We start from the raw sequence: 21,870 nt of genomic DNA, 5'->3' as shown, positions 1-21,870 counted from the left end.
CATTCAATAGTATTCCCATCGCTGAATTCCCACTATCAACATCCTGGGGGGGGTTACCATTGATGTGAAACTGAACTGGGCTCGCCACATAAATACTGTGGCTACCAGAGCAGGTCAAAGGCTGGGAACCCTGCGGAAAGTAATTCACCTCCTGACTCCCTAAAGTCTGTCCACCATCTAAAAGGCACAAGTCAGGTTTGCGATGGAATAGATTTCACTTGCCAGGATGAGTGCAGTTCCAACAACACTCAGAACTAGGAGAAGAGAACACAGCTTAAAAATAAGGGGTCTCCCATTTAAGAATTGAAAAGAATTTTTTTTCAAGGCCGTGAATCTTTGGAACTCCTCCCCCAGAAAGCGATGGAAGCAGGATTATTGCATATTTTTAAGGCCAAAATAGATTCTTGAGAAACAAAGGAGTTAAAAATTATGGATGAGGGGAATGTGGAGTTGATCAGCTGTGATCTTGTTGAACGGTGGGGCAGGCTCGAGGGATCAAACGGCCTGCTCCTAATTAATTTGGTCGTGTGTAAGAAGCTCGACAACAGTCAGGACAAAGCAGCTCGTTTGAATGACATCCCGCTCACCATCTTCAACTTTCATTCCGGCCATCACTGAGGCAGCCGTGTGTACCACCTACAAGATGCACGACAGAAACTCACCAAGGCTCCTTTGACAGCACCTTCCAAACCCACCATCACTGCCACTTGGGAGGACAAGGGCAGCAGAACACCACCACCTGGAAGTTCTCCTCTCGAGTCACTTATCATCCTGACTTGGGAATATATCACTGTTCGCTGTCACTGGGTCAAAATCCGAGAACTTCCTTCCTTCCTGACAGCACTATGGGTGTGCCTACACGGACTGTATCAGTGGAAGAAAGTGGCTCAGCGCCACCTTCTCGGGCGCAATTAGGGATGGACAGTAAGTGCTGCCCTAGCCAACAACGCCCATATCCCATAAATTATTTTTTTAAAAATCCAAATACACTACATTTATGGGTTCATCTTTATCCACGCTGCATGTTACACCCTCAAAGGCTGCGAATAAATTTTCCTAAGACCATTTTGAGTCTTCCTGATTGTCTTATGATTTTCTAAATACCCTGCAACTACCTCCTGAATGACGGATTCCATCATTTTTCTCCAATGAAAGATGTTAGGCTCACTGGCCTTTAGTTTCCTGCTTTCTTCCTCCCTTCGTTCATGAGAACAAGTGTTACATTTGTGGTTTCATCAGCTGACCCTGGGTTGGAAGTGGTACAAAGCGATGTTGCACTAATGGGAACATGACAGTGCTCAAAGCAGAAAAGGCATTCAGTCTGTCTGTCAGAGGTTGCTTTGGAAAGTAAAGATGAATATTGCAGAGGATCCAGTTGCAATGTTCCAATAACTTTGGATGCATGGATGATGTCAGAAAACAGGTTTCAACATTTGTAATTCCCTAGTTTGTAATGGGCAGGGCATTAACTAGGTAACAGGCCAGTCAACCTAACTTTGGTAATGAGGAAACCTCGAGATAATTATCTGTAGCAAAATTAATTTTCTTGGAAGATGTGGAGATGTGTGGAGTTTGCATGTTCTCCCTGTGTCTGCATGGGTTTCCTCCGGGTGCTCTGGTTTCCTCCCACAGTCCAAAGATGTGTAGCTTCGATGGATTGGCCATGGTAAACGCGCGGGGTTACAGGGATAGGATGGAGGGGAGGGCCTGGATGGGATGCTCTTTCAAAGAGTCAGCGCAGACTCGATGGGCCGAAAGACCTCTCTACTGTAGGGATTCTATGATTCTCGTAATGTTTACATAGCTTGATTGAGTTCTTTGAGGGGAAGGTTGGTGAGGCTATTATGGTTTTTGTTGTGAATATGAACTTTGAGAAAGTCAGAGTTTTACAGCACTGAAAGAGGCTCTTCAGCCCATTGAGTCTGTGCCAGCCATCAAGCACCTATCTATTCAAAACCCATTTTCCAGCATTTGGTCCGTAGCCTTGTCTTCGCATTTCAAGTGCTCACCTAAATATAACTTAAATGTTACAGTAAGAAGCCTCACAACACCAGGTTAAAGTCCAACAAGTTTATTTGGTTTCACAAGCTTTCAGAGCACTGCTCCTTCACCTGATGAAGGAGCAGCGCTCCGAACGCTCGTGCTACCAAATAAACATGTTGGACTTTAACCTGGTGTTGTGAGACTACTTACTATGCCTACCCCAGTCCAACGCCGGCAACTCCACATCATAACTTAAATGAAGTGAGGGTTCCTGCCTTCAGCATTCTTTTTCAGGCAGTGAGTTCCAGATTCCCACCACTCTCTGGGTGAAAAAGGTTTTTTTCTCAAATCCCCTCTAAACCTCCTGCTCCTTGCCTCAAATCTGTGCCCCCGAGTTATTGACCCCTCTGCTAAGGGAAAAGTTTCTTTCCATAGTCCTCATAATTTTGTATACCTCAATCAGGACCTCCTTCAGCCTTCTCTGTTCCAAGGAAAACAGCCCCACCCTATCCAGCCTCTCTCTCTAACAGAAACGCTCCAGCCCAGGCAACATCCTGGTGAATCTCCTCTGCACCTTCTCTAGTGCAATCACATCCTTCCTATAGTGTTTGATAAAGTATCTCACAATGTACTTACTAGGACTGATCTTCCATCAGGAAAATTAAAGCCTGCGGAATTAAAAGGGCAGTAGCAGTGTGGATACAAAACCTGCTTGGAGTAGAACGTAGGGGGTACATATAGTATCATGAAAGACTCCAGGAGGATGCAGTGGGTAAATAGTCAGCCACAGCAGATGCAATTTAATTCAGGGAATGTGTAATGATGTATTTTACGAGGAAGAATGAAGAGCGGCAATATGAACTTGATACATTTTGAAGGGGAATAGATTCATAGAATCCCTACAGTGCAGAAGGATGCCATTCGGCCCATCGAGCCTGCACCGATGACAATCGTACCCAGACCCTATCCCCATAACCCAATGTATTTACCCTGCAAATTCCCCAGACACTATAAGGGGCAATTTATCATGGCCAATCAACCTAACCCGCACATCTTTGGACAGTAGGAGGAAACCCACGCAGATACGGAGAACACACATTCTCCTAAAGCTGGAATTGAACCCAGGTACTAGGCGCTGTGAGGCAGCAGTGCTAACCACTGCCACCGTGCTGCCCTAGGGGAGTAGAAACGGATCTTGGGGTGTATGCACTCACACCTATGAAGGTGGCAGGAAAGGTTGAGAAAACTGTTAAAAAGCAGTTGGAATCCTTGACTTTATTAATCGAGCACAAAAATACTAACTGTTTATACCAGACAGATGTGGCTGAAGCTGGAGATTGTGTGCAATTCTTGCCACTAACTATAAGAAGGATGTCGATGCTTTGGAGTGTATGCAGAAGAGATTGAATAGAATGCTACCCGGGATGAGGGAGTTTCAGTTCTGTGGAGAGACTGGAGAAACTGATTGTTTTCCTTGGAGCAGAGAAAGATAAGGGGAGATTTGGTGGAAGGGTTTGGTAGAGTAAATCGGAGAAATTGTTTCCAGTGACAGAAGGATCTGTAACCAGATGGACACAGGGTGAAGGTGTCCAGCAGCACAGAGCTCAGAGTTTCTAAAGCAATGAATTGTGATGATCTGGAATGCACTTTCTAAATGTGTGCTGGAAGCAGATTCAGTAATCGCTTTCAGAAGAGAATTGGATACGTACTTGAAAAGTGAAATATTACAGAGTTATGGGAAAAGGGGAGGAGAGTGCGGACTAAATGCCAACTCTATCAACAAGCTGGCATAGGCAGGATGCAGGACCTGCTAGGCTGCATCTTTGTATGACCATCACTGAGTGAGATTGGATGAGTTGCTGTGTGATCGATGCTGGCCCCTCTAATTCACGTTGCTTTCTTTAATTCCAGGTTTCCCATCAGAAGACTTCCCAGGTAAGAGCTCACAACACTGGTTGAGGGTGATTGGTCATCTCAAACTGTCAGCAACCAATTGGGTAGCTTAAAAACTTGCATGTACATTTAGAGTTCTCTCTGAATTTCCAGGTCTCTCTAACTCCTGGGAAATGGAAATGTGTGAGACAAATAACTACTTAAACGTGGGAGTGAAAATGCACCACATTGAAGGTGCCACCTCAATATTAACTGGACATAATTACTAGAGGCAATCTCCTTTCAAATTGGCAAGTTATCCAAACCTCCTTTGAACAAATGAAAGTTTATTCATGAAATAAAATGTACTTCATAGGATGTGGGTGTCACTGGCAGGACCAGCATTTGTTGTCCATCCCTAATTGCCCTTGGAAAGATGAGTGCTGCCTCCTTGAAACATTGTTCATATGGTGTAGTACCACCCACTTCACAAGGAGTGAAGCGACTTGGGAGTGTGATTTTTGTGTCAATGTTTTTGCAGTTGGTGAGAGTCTTAATGGTACAGCAATGAAATGAAGACACAAGCGTAAGGAATAGGAGCAGGAGTAGACCATTCAGCCCATCCAGCCTGCTGCACTGTTCATGGTTGATCTTTGGCCTCACCTTGCCTGTCATTCTCTGTGTCCCATGATTCCCTCCGAGACCAAAATCTGTCCATTACAGTCTTAAATATACTCAATAATGGAGCGTCCACAACCACCTGGGATAGAAAATTCCAACAATTCACAACCGAGTGAAGAAATGTCACCTTATCTCAGTCCTAAACGTTCAGCTCCTTATCCTGAGACTAAGTCCCCTTGTCCTAGGTTCTCCAGCCAGGACAAACAACCTCTCGGAATCTACTCTGTCATTCCCGTCCAGAGATCTTGAATGTTTCAATGGGATCACCTCACACACTTCTAAACTCAGAGTACAGGCCCAATTTACTCAGAATCTCTTCATAGGGCAAACCTCGCATCTAGGAACCAACCTCGTGAACCTTCTTTATTCAAAGCTCAAAGTAAGGTTGACCAAAATTATGAAGCTAAGTATGCAGGACCAGGAGGTCATTCAGATCTTTGAGTCTATTTCAGCTTACTCTTGTATCATGGCTGATCTGAACTTTAACATGCTACCTGACCCAGCAATCCATCGATCTCAATCTTCACAGCTCCAATTGTTCTCCAGCATCCACTGGCTTTTGCAAGACACAATTCCGCATTTCCACTACCCTTTCTTCCTGACACCACCCTGAACAACCTCACTCTAATGGTTATGCCTCTGGATTTGTCCACCAGAGGAAATAGTTCCTGTTGATTAACCCTATCCCAATTTTGATGGTATCATAGAACATAGAACATAGAACATAGAACATTACAGCGCAGAACAGGCCCTTCGGCCCACGATGTTGCACCGACCAGTTAAAAAAAAACAAACTGTGACCCTCCAACCTAAACCAATTTCTTTTCGTCCATGAACCTATCTACGGATCTCTTAAACGCCCCCAAACTAGGCGCATTTACTACTGATGCTGGCAGGGCATTCCAATCCCTCACCACCCTCTGGGTAAAGAACCTACCCCTGACATCGGTTCTATAACTACCCCCCCTCAATTTAAAGCCATGCCCCCTCGTGCTGGATTTCTCCATCAGAGGAAAAAGGCTATCACTATCCACCCTATCTAAACCTCTAATCATCTTATATGTTTCAATAAGATCCCCTCTTAGCCGCCGCCTTTCCAGCGAAAACAATCCCAAATCCCTCAGCCTCTCCTCATAGGATCTCCCCTCCATACCAGGCAACATCCTGGTAAACCTCCTCTGCACCCTCTCCAAAGCCTCCACATCCTTCCTGTAATGTGGGGACCAGAACTGCACACAGTACTCCCAAGTGCGGCCGCACCAGAGTTGTGTACAGTTGCAACATAACGCTACGACTCCTAAATTCAATCCCCCTACCAATAAACGCCAAGACACCATATGCCTTCTTAACAACCTTATCTACTTGATTCCCAACTTTCAGGGATCTATGCACACATACACCTAGATCCCTCTGCTCCTCCACACTATTCAAAGTCCTCCCGTTAGCCCTATACTCAACACATCTGTTATTCCTACCAAAGTGAATTACCTCACACTTCTCCGCATTAAACTCCATCCGCCACCTCTCGGCCCAACTTTGCAACCTGTCTAAGTCTTCCTGCAAACTACGACACCCTTCCTCACTGTCTACCACACCACCGACTTTGGTGTCATCAGCAAATTTGCTAATCCACCCAACTATACCCTCATCCAGATCATTAATAAATATTACAAACAGCAGTGGCCCCAAAACAGATCCCTGAGGTACACCACTTGTAACCGCACTCCATGATGAATATTTACTATCAACCACCACCCTCTGTTTCCTATCCGCTAGCCAATTCCTGATCCAATTTCCTAGATCACCCCCAATCCCATACATCTGCATTTTCTGCAGAAGCCTACCATGGTGAACCTTATCAAACGCCTTACTAAAATCCATATATACCACGTCCACTGCCTTGCCCCCATCCACCTCCTTGGTCACTTTCTCAAAAAACTCAATAAGGTTAGTAAGGCACGACCTACCTGCCACAAAACCATGCTGACTATCACCTATCAATTCATTACTCTCCAAATAACTATAAATCCTATCCCTTATAATTTTTTCCAACATCTTGCCGACAACAGAAGTGAGACTCACCGGTCTATAATTCCCGGGGAAGTCTCTGTTCCCCTTCTTAAACAATGGGACAACATTCGCTAACCTCCAATCTTCTGGTACTATACCAGAGGCCAACGACGACCTGAAGATCAGAGCCAGAGGCTCTGCAATCACTTCTCTTGCCTCCCAGAGAATCCTTGGATAAATCCCATCCGGACCAGGGGATTTATCTATTTTCAGACCCTCCAGAATATCCTGCACATCCTCCTTATCAACTGTAATACTGTCTATTCTACTCCCCTGCAACCCAGTGTCCTCCTCAGCTATATTCATGTCCCCTTGCGTGAACACCGAAGAGAAATATTGGTTCAATGCTTCACCAATCTCCTCCGGTTCCACACATAACTTCCCTCTGCCATCTATAACTGGCCCTAAACTTGCCCTAACCAACCTTCTGTTCTTGACATACCTATAGAACGCCTTAGGATTCTCTTTAACCCTATCCGCCAAAGTCTTCTCATGTCCCCTTTTAGCCCTTCTAAGCTCGCTCTTCAACTCCCTCTTAGCCAATCTAAAGCTTTCTAGTGCACTACCCGAGTGCTCACGTCTCATCCGAACATAAGCCTCCTTTTTCTTTTTAACCAACAAAGAAACTTTTTTGGTGCACCACGGTTCCCTAGCCCTACCAATTCCTCCTTGCCTGACAGGGACATACCTATCACAGACTCGCAGTAGCTGCTCCTTGAAAAAACTCCACATGTCGGACGTTCCCAGTCCCTGTAATCTCCTGTATCAGGCAGGAAGTTTCAAAAGTTAATTGGGGGAGCCTGTGAGAAGGCAAAGGGATGTCTGGTAAGTGGCATGCTTTCAAAAGTGTGTTAACCAGGGTTCAGGGTAAACACATTCCTCTTAGAGAGAAGGGCAAGGCTGGCAGAAGTCGGGAACCCTGGATGACTCGGGATATTGAGGCCCTGGTCAAGAAGAAGAAAGAGGCACATGACATGCAGAGGCAGCTGGGATCAAGTGAATCTCTTGAAGAGTATAGGGGGTGTAGGAGTAGAGTTAAGAGAGAAATCAGGAGGGCAAAAAGGGGACACAAAATTGTTTTGGCAGATAAGGCAAAGGAGAATCCAAAGAGCTTCTACAAATACATAAAAGGCAAAAGAGTAACAAGGGAGAGAGTAGGGCCTTTTAAGGATCAACAAGGTCATCTATGTGCAGATCCACAAGAGAGGGGTGAGATCCTAAATGAATATTTCTCATCAGTATTTACTGTTGAGAAAAGCATAGATGTTAGGGAACTTGGGGAAATAAATAGTGATGTTTTGAGGAGTGTACATATTACAGAGAAGGAGGTGCTGGAAGTCTTAAAGCGCATCAAGGTAGATAAATCCCCGGGACCTGATGAGGTATATTCCAGGACATTGTGGGAGGCCAGGGAGGAAATTGCAGTTCCCCTAGCTGAGATATCTGAATCATCGATAGTCACGGGTGAGGTGCCTGAAGATTGGAGAGTGGCAAATGTTGTGTCTTTGTTTAAAAAGGGCTTCAGGGAAAAGCCTGGGAACTACAGGCCAGTGAGCCTCACATCTGTGGTGGGTAAGTTGTTGGACTTTGAGAGACAGGATCTACAGGCATTTAGAGATGCAAGGACTGATTAGGGACAGTCAGCATGGCTTTGTGAGTGGAAAATCATTTCTCACAAATTTGTTTGAGTTTTTTGAAGGGGTAGCCAAGAAGGTAGATGAGGGCAGTGCAGTTGATGTTGTCTACATGGACTTTAGCAAGGCCTTTGACCAGGTACCGCATGGTAGGTTGTTGCATAAAGTTAAATCTCACGGGATCCAGGGTGAGGTATCTAAATGGATACAAAATTGGCTTCTTGAGTGGTTGTAGAGAGTTGTTTTTCAAACTGGAGGCCTGTGACCAGCGGTGTGGACTTGCAAAATCTCACTAACGTTCCTGTCTGGAAACAATACACATCTTTTTAACCGGTGCCTAATGCTCTCTCCACTCACATTGTCTGTCCCTTTTAAGACTTGATTAGCTGTAAAGACTCACATTCCAATCATTATTCGTGTAAATTGAGTGTGAGTCTTTGTGCCCTGTTTGTGATCAGAACTCCCACCCACCTGACGAAGGAACAGTGTTCCGAAAGCTAGTGGCGTTTGCTACCAAATAAACCTGTTGGACTTTAACCTGGTGTTATTAGACTTCTTACTGTGTTTACCCCAGTCCAACGCCGGCATCTCCACATCATGCCTCAGGGATCAGTGCTGGGCCCACTGTTATTTGTCATTTATATTAATGATTTGGATGAGAATATAGGGGGCATGGTTAGTAAGTTTGCAGATGACACCAAGATTGGTGGCATAGTGGACAGTGAAGAAAGTTATCTCCAGTTGCAACGGGATCTTGATCAGTGGGCTGGTAAATGGCAGATGGAGTTTAATTTTGACAAAAGCGAGGTGATGCATTTTGGTAGATTGAACCAGGGCAGGACTTACTCAGTTAATGGTAGGGCGTTGGGGAGAGTTATAGAACAAAGAGATCTAGGGATACATGTTCAAAGCTCCTTGAAAGTGGAGTCACAGGTGGTAAGAGTGGTGAAGAAGGCATTCGGCATGCTTGGTTTCATCGGTCAGAACATTGAATACAGGAGTTGGGACGTCTTGTTGAAGTTGTACAAGACATTGGTAAGGCCACACTTGGAATACTGTGTGCAATTCTGGTCACCCTATTATAGAAAGGATATTATTAAACTAGAAAGAGTGCAGAAAAGATTTAATAGGATGCTACCGGGACTTGATGGATTGAATTATAAGGAGAGGCTGAATAGACTGGGACTTTTTCCTCTGGAGTGTAAGAGGCTGAGGGGTGATCTTATAGAGGTCTATAAAATAATGAGGGGCATAGACCAGGTAGATCGTCAATATATTTTCCCAAAGGTAGGGGAGTCTAAAACTAGAGGGCATAGGTTTAAGGTGAGAGGGGAGAGATACAAAAGTGTCCAGAGAGGCAATTGTTTCACACAGAGGGTGGTGAGTGTCTGGAACAAGCTGCCAGAGGTAATAGTAGAGGCGGGTACAATTTTATCTTTTAAAAAGCATTTAGATAGCTACATGGGTACGATGGGTATAGAGGGATATGGGCCAAATTCGGGCATTTGGGATTAGCTTAGGGGTTTTAAACAAAAAAGGGCGGCATGGACAAGTTGGGCCGAAGGGCCTGTTTCCATGCTGTAAACCTCTATGACTCTGACTCTATCCAATCCTTTAGTTATTCAAAATGTTCATTTATTAATCCACAATCTTCCATTCTTAAAGGCCTCTCTCAAGGCCAATGTATCCTGCCTGAGGTGTTGCCAGAACTGAGCACAGCTGTTCCAGATGGGAGTCTGACGAGAATGCAACTTCCTCCTCGATGACTTGTAAAATAAAGACCAAATTTCCATTAGCTTTTTGACTATTTTTGTAGCTGCTCCATGAGTTTTTACTGCCCATGTTCACGGGCTCGAATTACTCACCATTTAGAAACTATTCTGATATTCCTTCTTGGATGCAAAACAGTTAACTCACCTTCCCCTACACTGAATTCCAGTTCCCATTGTTTTCCCACTCACTTGGTCTGGCTCCCTTTGCAACATCCTGTTCCCCTCTGCATTGCTTTTAATGTCCCTCCTAAGTTAGTATCAGCTGCAAATCTGGAGATCAAACACTATTCTTTCACCTAAGTATTAAAAATATGAAAAAAAGCTCTGGTCCCAGAATCACCTTTGGGACCAGCACAGGGAGTCTGCACTGTGAATTGTGGGTACATTCCTGAGAATCACAACTTTAATTGAACATAGAACATAGAAAGCCACAGCACAAACAGGCCCTTCGGCCCACAAGTTGCGCCGATCACATCCCCACCTCTAGGCCTATCTATAGCCCTCAATCCCATTAAATCCCATGTACTCATCCAGAAGTCTCTTAAAAGACCCCAACGAGTTTGCCTCCACCACCACCGACGTCAGCCGATTCCACTCACCCACCACCCTCTGAGTGAAAAACTTACCCCTGACATCCCCCCTGTACCTACCCCCCAGCACCTTAAACCTGTGTCCTCTCGTAGCAACCATTTCAGCCCTTGGAAATAGCCTCTGAGAGTCCACCCTATCCAGACCCCTCAACATCTTGTAAACCTCTATCAGGTCACCTCTCATCCTTCGTCTCTCCAGGGAGAAGAGACCAAGCTCCCTCAACCTATCCTCATAAGGCATGCCCCCCAATCCAGGCAACATCCTTGTAAATCTCCTCTGCACCCTTTCAATGGCTTCAACATCTTTCCTGTAATGAGGTGACCAGAACTGCGCGCAGTACTCCAAGTGGGGTCTAACCAGGGTCCTATAAAGCTGCAGCATTATCTCCCGACTCCTAAACTCAATCCCTCGATTAATGAAGGCTAGTACGCCATACGCCTTCTTGACCGCATCCTCCACCTGCGAGGCCGATTTAAGAGTCCTATGGACCCGGACCCCAAGGTCCCTCTGATCCTCTACACTGCTAAGAATGGTACCCTTCATTTTATACTGCTGCTCCATCCCATTGGATCTGCCAAAATGGATCACCACACACTTATCCGGGTTGAAGTCCATCTGCCACTTCTCCGCCCAGCCCTGCATTCTATCTATGTCTTGAAGCATGACTTCTCATAGTAAAGCCAAAGTTATGTACCTGAGGACAATTTTTGCCTGGAAAAATCAATGTGAAAATTGAAATTCTGGAATACTGTACAGTGAGTGACTTAATTATTGCCTTGCCTGCAGGCTACTTCCTTGCAAAAACCTCTTTAAAATACCAAGTTCATAACAGGTTCCTTAAACACAGGCACTGTATAGTACAGGACATTATCCCTGCACAGCAAAGGATTCTTCAACAGAAGTTCACAGCAGTGCCTCAGGTATACAATGCAAAAAGCAGAGAAATTTGAAAAACAAGGTATACAGTGCGTATCTGTACATTTCTGCACAGTACAATGAAGAATTGTTTTTTTAAAGTCCACAGAATTCATCAGCTTATAGAGTGCAAAAGTTTAGAAATTAAATTCAGTAAAGAGGGAGGGAGGGACCCTGAAAATGCAGCAAAAAAATGATGCTCATCAAATGTGCGATGAGAACAAAATGTCGCCAGTACAGTCACAGGCCAGATTTTATTCTCAGATTCATTGGGCCTGGTCACATGATGACGTTATTACGCCGGGCACGTATTGGATTCGTCATACTGTTCATGCCTGTTACAACGGGAAACGCTACACTTTAAATGGAACCCTTAAAAAAAAAAGCCCTTTAAAACAAAACCACTTTAAAATGGGGATTTTCTGCACCTCCTATGATTTGCAATTTTCCACTCAAGATTGAATCTAGAACACTTTGGAAAATTGACTAAAGTATTTGAAAATTCTTCATCCATTTTAATATTCTAGGGAAGAAACCGCCAGACCCTGGTGAATTGCCCATTTTAAGTTGTATTATTTTCTCTCATTACAATTTTTATTATTTGTATTAAACCCATTAAGCATTTGGCATGCTTGGTTTTATTGGTCAGAACATTGAATACAGGAGTTGGGACGTCTTGTTGAAGTTGTACAATGCAATACTAAGACGACACTTGAATACTGTGTGCAATTCTGGTCACCCTATTATAGAAAAGATATTATTAAACTAGAAAGAGTGCAGGAAAGATTTACTTGGATGCTACTGGGACTTGATGGTTTGAGTTATAAGGAGAGGCTGGATAGACTGGGATTTTTTCCTTGGAGCGTAGGAGGCTTAGGGGCTGATCTTATCGAGGTCTGTAAAATAATGAGGGGCACAGATCAGCTAGATAGTCAATATCTTTTCCCAAAGGTAGAGGAATCTAAAACCAGAGGGCATAGGTTTAAGGTGAGAGGGGAGAGATACAAAAGGGTCCAGAGGGGCAATTTTTTCACACAGGGTGGTGAGTGTCTGGAATGAGCTGCCAGAGATAGTAGTAGAAGCGGGTACAATTCAGTCTTTTAAAAAGCATTTAGACAGTTACATGGGTAAGATGGGTATAGAGGGATATGGGCCAAATGCAGGCAATTGGGACTAGCTTACTGGCTAAAAACTGGACGGCATGGACAATTTGGGCCGAAGGGCCTGTTTATATGCTGTAAACCTCCATGACTCTAATTTCCTTTCCTTAACTCCTTCTGGTTCCCATATCCTGCTGGGATTTTGTTCTCCTAATGTGGAAATAGATACAAAGTCCACATTTTAATTGGTTTGCAATTTCTTTAATTTTCTCAACTGCATCGGTTTTAATGAAGTGTTTCCCTCGATCACTCTCACTTATATTTATTTAAATCTTTACTGTTAGCTTTGCTATCCCTTCAGGTTTAGATTTAAGCTCTGTTTTTATTTGCACCTCTAGTTCCTTTATCTTCCTGTTATCAGGGAAGTGTGAGAGGGCACCAAGAGAATCACTATGATTAGGCAGAGCAAATTGATAAGGAAATGGTTTGTGACAAATATTTAGAGTTTTTGAGGACATAACCAGTGGGATAGATAAGTGGGGACCAGTTGGTGTTGTATATCTGTATTCAGTAAGGGGTCACAGCTTATTACACAATTAGGGTTCACAAAATTGGGGTAATGTATAAGGATGGATTGAGGATTGATTGGTTAATGCTCAGAAAGAAGAGTAGGAATAAACGGGTCATTTTCAGATTGACTTGACTATTTACAATCCATATTAATGACGGACGAGGGGACTGAGTGTAACGTATGCACGTTTGCTGATCAATCAAGGTTAGATTGGAGAGTGAGCTTTGAGCTGGATACAGAGAGACTGCAAAGGAATGTAGACAAGATGGTAGATAAAGTATATCTGAAGAAATGTGAAGATGTCAACTTTGGTACATAGAATAGAAAAGCAGAATATTTTAAAAAGCTAAGAGACTTGTAAATGTTGGCAAACAGGAATTGCAGAGTCTTGTACAATAAGGAGCAAAAACCCCCCAAAAGCCAGTCAAAATTGGCTGACGAAAGAAGTTAAAGCTTGTAAAATTAAAAGAAAAGGCTTATAAAGTTGCCAGAGATGGGAGTAAACCTGAGGATTGGGAGGTTTTTAGAATACAGCAAAGAAAGGCAAAGAAAATGATAAAGAAAGATAGAACAGAATATAAATGCAATCTAGTGAAAAACCTGAAAGCACAAAAGCTCCTATAGGAATGTGAAAAGGATGTGTTTGGCTAAGACAAATGTGAGTCCATGACAGTCAGGAGAATTCATAATGGGGAATAGAGAAATGGCAGAAAAGCTAAAGATTACTTTGTGTCTGTTTTCACTGAGGAAGATACAGGAAATCCCCCAGATGTAGACATCCAAGGATTTGGGGAGAATGAGGAGTTGAAGAAAATGAGTATAAGTAGGAAGGTCATACTGAGAAATTAACAGGACAGTTGCTAGGCGCCCAAGACCTGATGTTCTGCATCCCAGAATGTTGAAAGAGATTTCTATAGAGATAGTGGATGTATCGATCATCTTCCAAAATTCGATAGATTCTGGAAAGGTTCCTGAAGATTGGAAGGTAGCAAATATCACCCCACTATTTAAGAAGGGAGAGAGAGAGAAAATCGGGAAATACAGACCTGTTAGCCTTACATCAGTGGGAGGGAAAATGCTTGAATCTCTTATAAAGGATGTGGTAAATGACACTTGGATAATCATGATCTGATTGGGCATAGTCAGCACGGATGCATGAATGGAAAATTATGTTTGACAAACTTAGAATCATAGAATCACACAGCGCAGAAGAGGCCCTTCAGCCCATTGAGTCCACACCAAAACATTAGAAACACCTAAACTCCCACCTAATCCCATCTGCCAGCACTTGGCCCTTAGCCCTGAATGTATGATGTGCCAAGTGCTAATCCAGGTACTTTTTAAAAGATGTGAGGCAACCTGCCTCCACCACCTTCCCAGGCAGTGCATTCCAGACCATCACCACCCTCTGAGTAAAAAGGTTTATCCTCACATCGCCCCGAAACCTCCTGCCCCTCACCTTGAACCTATGTCCCCTTGTGACTGATCCTTCAACTAAGGGGAACAGCTGCTCCTTATCCACTCTGTCTATGTCTCTCATCTTGTACACCTCAGTCAGGTTGCCTCTCAGTCTTCTCTGCTCCAACGAAAACAACCCAAGCCTATCCAATCTCTCTTCTTAATTAACTGTTCCATCCCAGGCAGCATCCTGGTGAATCTCCTCTGCACCCCCTCCAGTGCAATCACATTCTTCCTATAATGTGGCGACCAGAACTGCACACAGTGCTCCAGCTGTGGCCTCACCAAAGTTCTATACAACTCCAACATGACCTCTCTGCTTTTGTAATCTACCTCGATTGATAAAGGCGAGTGTCCCATATGCCTTTTTCACCACCCTACTAACCTGCCTTTCCACCTTCAGAGATCTGTGGACAATCACTCCAAGGTCCCTTTGTTCCACAGAACGTCCTAGTGTCCCACCATTCATTGAGCACTTGTCAAATTACTCCTTCCAAAGTGTATCATCTCTCACTTTTCAGGGTTAAATTCCATCTGCCCATTTGACCATGTCATCTGAAAACTTACTAATCCTATCTCCAACTTATTAAGAGTTTTTTTTCCAAGATATTATTCTCAAAATTGATAAAGGAGAGTTAATGGATGCAGTATATTTGGATTTTCAGAAAGTTTTTGATAAAGTCCCCCCACAGGAGTTGGTTAGCAAAATAAAACCACATGGGATAGGAGGCACTATTCTGTCATGGACTGAGGAGGATTGTCTAATGGGCAGAAAACAGAGTCACAGCAAATGGGTCGTTCTCGGTTTGGCAAGCTGTGACTGTTGCAGTGCCGCAAGGATCAGTCCTTGGGGCTGCAGATGTTCACAACATTTATCAATGATTTGGATGCGGAGACTAAATGTAGTATTTCCAAGCTTGGAGATGATGCAAAGCTAGGTGGGAATGCGAGTTGTGAGGAAGGTGTAAAGCGGCTACTGGAGGATTTGTCCAGTCTTAACGAGTGGACGAGAACATGGCAGATGGAATATAATGTGGGTGGCACAGTGGTTAGCACTGCTGCCTCTCAGTGTCAGGGACCCGGGCTTGATTCCAGCCTCGGGTGACTGTCTGTGTGGAGTTTGCACATTCTCCTTGTATCTGAGTGGGTTTTCTCCGGGTGCTCCGGTTTCCTCCCACAGTCCAAAAGTTAGGTGGATTGGCCTTGCTAAATAGCCCCTTTGTGTCAGGGGCATTAACAGGGTAAATACATGGGGTTACGGGGATAGGGCCTAGGTGAAATTGTTGCTGGTGCAGGCTCGATGGGCCAAATGGCCTCCTTCTGCACTGTAGGGATTCTACAATGTGGAAAAATGTGAGATAATCCACTTTGGTAGGAGGAGCAGATGTGCGACGTATTTCCTAAATGATAAGAAATTAGAAAGTGTAGATGTACAAAAGGGCCTGAGTGTCCGTGTCCATAAGTAATGGAAGGCTAGCATGCAAGTGCAGCAAGCAATTAGGAAGGCTAATGGAATGTTAGCCTTTATCACAAAAGGATATGAGTACATGAGCACAGAAGTCCTGCTTAAGTTATTTCAAAGCTTGGTTAGACCGTGTCTGGAATACAGTGTACAATTTTGGTCCCCTTACCTCACAGAGACAATGCAATGAAGATCCCACAGTCTTGTTCCCGGGATGGTGGGACTGTCTTACAAAAAGAGAGATTAGGCAAACTGGGCCTGTATAATAGAATATTCATAGAATTCATAGAAACCCTATAGTGCAGAAAGAGGCCATTTGGCCCATCGGGTCTGCACCGACCACAATCCCACTCAGGCCCTGCCCCCATATCCCTACACATTTACCCACTAATCCCTCTAACCTACACATCTCAGGACACTAAGGGGCAATTTAGCATGGCCAATCAACCTAACCCGCACATCTTTGGACTGTGGGAGGAAACCAGAGCACCTGGAGGAAACCCACGCAGACACGAGGAGAATGTGCAAACTCCACACAGACAGTGACCCGAGCCGGGAATCGAACCCAGGTCCCTGGAGCTGTGAAGCAGCAGTGCTAACCACTGTGCTACCGTGCTGCCCCTACTATTGTCTAGAGTTTCGAAGAATGGGAGGTGATCTCATTGAAACCTACAGAATATTTAAAGGAATAGAAAGGGGCAGATGTGGGGAAGATGTTTTCTCGGGTTGGGGAGTCTAGAACCAGGGGGCACAATTTCAAAATAAGGGGGAAAACCACTTGGGACCGAAATGGTGAGAAATTTCTTTACACAGCAGGTTGTGAATCTTTGGAATTCAGGGCTGTGGAAGCTCCGTCATTGAGTATGTTTAAAGTAGGAGCTGACAAATTCCTGATTAACAATAACGTTAAGAGTTATGGCGATAGTGTGTGTAAAATTGAAGTGTCTGATCAGCCATGATCACATTAAATGGCAGAGCAAGCTCAACGGGCTGAATGGCCTTCTCCTCTTCCTGGTTCCTGAGTATCACAGGCAATTAACATACAGGTATGGGCAACAATTCAGTAAATTGTATACTAATCTTTACTGCAAAGGACAAGTGTAAGGAAGCCTTGCTTTTCAGGTATAGTTCTCTGTAAGACCATAACTGGAATATTCTGTATAGTTTTGATCTAACATAAGGAAGGATGCTTGTGCCTTAGTTTAAAATTTAAAATTTATTAGACTTATTCATGGGATGAGACAATTGTCCCATTGCAGAGAGATTGTGCACAATAAGCCTACATTCTCTGAATTTAGAATAAAAGAGAAGTGATCTCAATAAATGGTTAAAATTCCTCAAGGGCTACATACTAAGTGGTTTCCCCAGCTTATGAGCCTCGAATTCAGAGCGGGATGTCAGGATAAGGGGTCAGTCATTTGGGGCTGAGATGAGAAGAAACATCTTCTCAAGGTTTGTGATCGTTTAGAATTCTCTACTCCAGAGTGTTGTGGGTGCTCAGTCGTTCTGTATATTTAAGCCTGAGTTGGATAGGTTATAAACAGCTCGCTCAGGCAACTGAGGGGTGTGGAGGGTGGGTGGGAGGCCAAAAGTCAGTCTTGACTCCTTACTGTACAAAGAGAGAGTGTGTGATGTATACAATGGAAGCAGAGCTGGGTAAAGGGTGCAGTCTATATAATGTCTGCAAGTGTTAGTTAGGCTGTGGTTGGATTGTCATGATGAGAGTTTGTCTGTTACAGGCCAGGAGGAAGCATACTGAACAAAGACCTGTCACCTGATAAGAAGCATGACAAGAAGAACTCTGAGAAATCTCCTCTGTATGAATTTGATCCAACAGGTAAGGCACAACTTAAACTCTGTCCCATTCCCTGAGACTAATGCTGATGATTTTACTGTTAATGTGGCGACAAGTTACCCGAATGCTTGCCCTCAGCAGATTGCAGTGTAATTCACACTGACATTGACATTGTGCAGCAGTGAGTGGCTGAACACACACGCACTCCCCCCGCCCCTCCCCACACACGCACTCCCCCCGCCCCTCCCCACACACGCACTCCCCCCGCCCCTCCCCACACACACTCCCCCCGCCCCTCCCCACACACGCACTCCCCCCGCCCCTCCCCACACACACTCCCCCCGCCCCTCCCCGCACGCACTCCCCCGCCCCTCCCCACACACACACTCCCCCCGCCCCTCCCCACACACACTCCCCCCGCCCCTCCCCGCACGCACTCCCCCGCCCCTCCCCACACACACTCCCCCCGCCCCTCCCCACACGCGCACTCCCCACGCCCCTCCCCACACACGCACTACCCTGCCCCTCCCCACACACACTCCCCCCGCCCCTCCCCACACACACTCCCCCCGCCCCTCCCCACACACACTCCCCCCGCCCCTCCCCACACACACTCCCCCCGCCCCTCCCCACACACACTCCCCCCGCCCCTCCCCACACACACTCCCCCCGCCCCTCCCCACACACACTCCCCCCGCCCCTCCCCACACACACTCCCCCCGCCCCTCCCCACACACACTCCCCCCGCCCCTCCCCACACACACTCCCCCCGCCCCTCCCCACACACACTCCCCCCGCCCCTCCCCACACACACTCCCCCCGCCCCTCCCCACACACACTCCCCCCGCCCCTCCCCACACACACTCCCCCCGCCCCTCCCCACACACACTCCCCCCGCCCCTCCCCACACACACTCCCCCCGCCCCTCCCCCCACACACACTCCCCCCGCCCCTCCCCACACACACTCCCCCCCGCCCCTCCCCGCACACACTCCCCCCGCCCCTCCCCACACACGCACTCCCCCCGCCCCTCCCCACACACGCACTCCCCCCGCCCCTCCCCTCACACACACTCCCCCCGCCCCTCCCCTCACACACACACCCCCCGCCCCTCCCCACACACACACTCCCCCCGCCCCTCCCCCCACACACACACCCCCCGCCCCTCCCCACACGCACTCCCCCCGCCCCTCCCCGCACACGCACTCCGCCCGCCCCTCCCCGCACACGCACTCCCCCCGCCCCTCCCCACACACACTCCCCCCGCCCCTCCCCGCACACGCACTCCCCCCGCCCCTCCCCACACACACTCCCCGCCCCTCCCCACACACACTCCCCCGCCCCTCCCCACACACACTCCCCCCGCCCCTCCCAGCACACGCACTCCCCCCGCCCCTCCCCCCACACACTCCCCGCCCCTCCCCACACACACTCCCCGCCCCTCCCCACACACACTCCCCCCGCCCCTCCCCGCACACACTCCCCCCGCCCCTCCCCACACACACTCCCCCCGCCCCTCCCCAGACACACACTACCCCACCCCTCCCCACACACACACTCCCCCCGCCCCTCCCCACACACACACTCCCCCCGCCCCTCCCCACACGCACTCCCCCCGCCCTTGCCACACACACTCCCCCCGCCCCTCCCCGCACGCACTCGCCCCGCCCCTCCCCGCACGCACTCGCCCCGCCCCTCCCCGCACGCACTCCCCCCGCCCCTCCCCACACACACACTCCCCCCGCCCCTCCCCACACGCGCACACCCCCGCCCCTCCCCACACGCGCACTCCCCCCCGCCCCTCCCCACACGCGCACTCTCTCCGCCCCCTCCCCACACGCACACTCTCCCCACCCCCTCCCCACACGCGCACTCTCTCCGTCCCCTCCCCACACGCACACTCTCCCCGCCCCCTCCCCACACGAGCACTCTCCCCGCCCCCTCCCCACACGCGCACTCTCCCCGCCCCCTCCCCACACGCGCACTCTCCCCGCCCCCTCCCCACACGCGCACTCTCCCCGCCCCCTCCCCACACGCGCACTCTCCCCGCCCCCTCCCCACACGCGCACTCCCCCCCGCCCCTCCCCACACGCACACTCGCCCCGCCCCCTCCCCACCCGCACACTCTCCCCGCCCCCTCCCCACACGCACACTCCCCCCGCATCCTCCCCACGCGCGCACACTCCCCGCCCCTCCCCATGCACGCACTCCCCCTGCCCCTCCCCACACACACTCCCCCCGCCCCTCCCCGCACGCACTCCCCCGCCCCCTCCCCATGCACGCACTCCCCCGCCCCTCCCCACACGCACTCCCCCTGCCCCTCCCCACACGCACTCCCCCTGCCCCTCCCCACACGCACTCCCCCCGCCCCCTCCCCACGCACACACTCCCCCTGCCCCCTCCCCACATGCGCACTCCCCCCGCCCCTCCCCACACACACACTCCCCCCGCCCCTCCCCACGCACACACTCCCCCCGCCCCTCCCCACACACGCACTCCCCCCGCCCCTCCCCACACACACACTCCCCCCGCCCCTCACCGCACGCACTCCCCCCACCCCCACCCCACGCACACACTCCCCCCGCCCCCTCCCCACACGCGCACTCCCCCCGCCCCCTCCCCACACGCGCACTCTCTCCGCCCCCTCCCCACACGCACACTCTCCCCGCCCCCTCCCCACACGCGCACTCTCTCCGCCCCCTCCCCACACGCGCACTCTCCCTGCCCCCCCTCACGCGCGCACCCTCCCCGCATCCTCCCCACGCACGCACTCTCCCCGCCCCTCCCCACGCACGCACTCTCCCCGCCCCTCCCCACGCACGCACTCTCCCCGCCCCTTCCCCGCACGCGCACTCTCCCCGCTCCTCCCCACGCGCGCACTCTCCCCGCCCCCCCAACGCGCGCACTCCCCCCGCCCCCTCCCCACGCGCGCACTCCCCCCGCCCCCTCCCCACGCGCGCACTCCCCCGCCCCCTCCCCACACGCACTCCCCCCGCCCCTCCCCACACACACTCCCCCCACCCCTCCCCGCACGCACTCCCCCCGCCCCCTCCCCACGCACAAACTCCCCCCGCCCCCTCCCCACACACGCACTCCCCCCGCCCCTCCCCACACACACTCCCCCGCCCCCTCCCCATGCACGCACTACCCCGCCCCCTCCCCACACGCACTCCCCCCGCCCCTCCCCACACACACTCCCCCCGCCCCCTCCCCACGCACACACTCCCCCCGCCCCCTCCCCACACGCACTCCCCCCGCCCCTCCCCACACGCACTCCCCCCGCCCCTCCCCGCACGCACTCCCCCCGCCCCCTCCCCACGCACACACTCCCCCCGCCCCCTCCCCACAGACGCTCTCCCCCCGCCCCCTCCCCACGCACGCACTCCCCCGCCCCTCCCCACACGCACTCCCCCCGCCCCCTCCCCACAGACGCACTCCCCCCGCCCCCTCCCCACGCACGCACTCCCCCGCCCCTCCCCACACGCACTCCCCCCGCCCCTCCCCACACACACCCCCCGCCCCTCCCCGCACGCACTCGCCCCGCCCCTCCCCGCACACACTCCCCCCGCACACACTCCCCCGCCCCTCCCCACACGTGCACTCCCCCCGCCCCTCCCCACACGTGCACTCCCCCCGCCCCTCCCCACACGTGCACTCCCCCGCCCCTCCCCACACGTGCACTCCCCCCGCCCCTCCCCACACGTGCACTCCCCCCGCCCCTCCCCACACGCGCACTCCCCCCGCCCCTCCCCACACACGCACTCCCCTCACCCCCTCCCCACGCGCACTCCCCCCGCCCCTCCCCGCACACACTCCCCCCGCCCCTCCCCGCACGCACTCCCCCGCCCCCTCCCCATGCACGCACTCCCCCGCCCCTCCCCACACGCACTCCCCCTGCCCCTCCCCTCACACACTCCCCCCGCCCCTCCCCGCACGCACTCCCCCGCCCCCTCCCCATGCACGCAC

General features: G+C 49.8%; 1 protein-coding gene across 1 annotated transcript in view; it reads left to right on the top strand.

Moving 5' to 3' along the window:
- Window positions 1–1,288: 1,288 nt before the first annotated feature.
- LOC144489299 (rho guanine nucleotide exchange factor 12-like) overlaps window positions 1,289–21,870 on the top strand; it is a gene marked incomplete at its 3' end in the record, with an annotated part of 34,362 nt that continues 13,780 nt past the window's right edge. Inside the window, exons 1-3 of the mRNA XM_078207170.1 lie at window positions 1,289–1,347; window positions 3,895–3,918; window positions 17,849–17,946. Coding sequence (XP_078063296.1) covers window positions 1,289–1,347; window positions 3,895–3,918; window positions 17,849–17,946 — 181 coding nt within the window. The remainder of the gene's footprint in view (window positions 1,348–3,894; window positions 3,919–17,848; window positions 17,947–21,870) is intronic.

Source organism: Mustelus asterias, unplaced genomic scaffold (assembly GCF_964213995.1).
Source record: "Mustelus asterias unplaced genomic scaffold, sMusAst1.hap1.1 HAP1_SCAFFOLD_2105, whole genome shotgun sequence".
NCBI lineage: Eukaryota > Metazoa > Chordata > Chondrichthyes > Carcharhiniformes > Triakidae > Mustelus > Mustelus asterias.
Note: the sequence above shows the minus strand (reverse complement) of the source record. Positions and strands in the feature narration are given on the sequence as shown.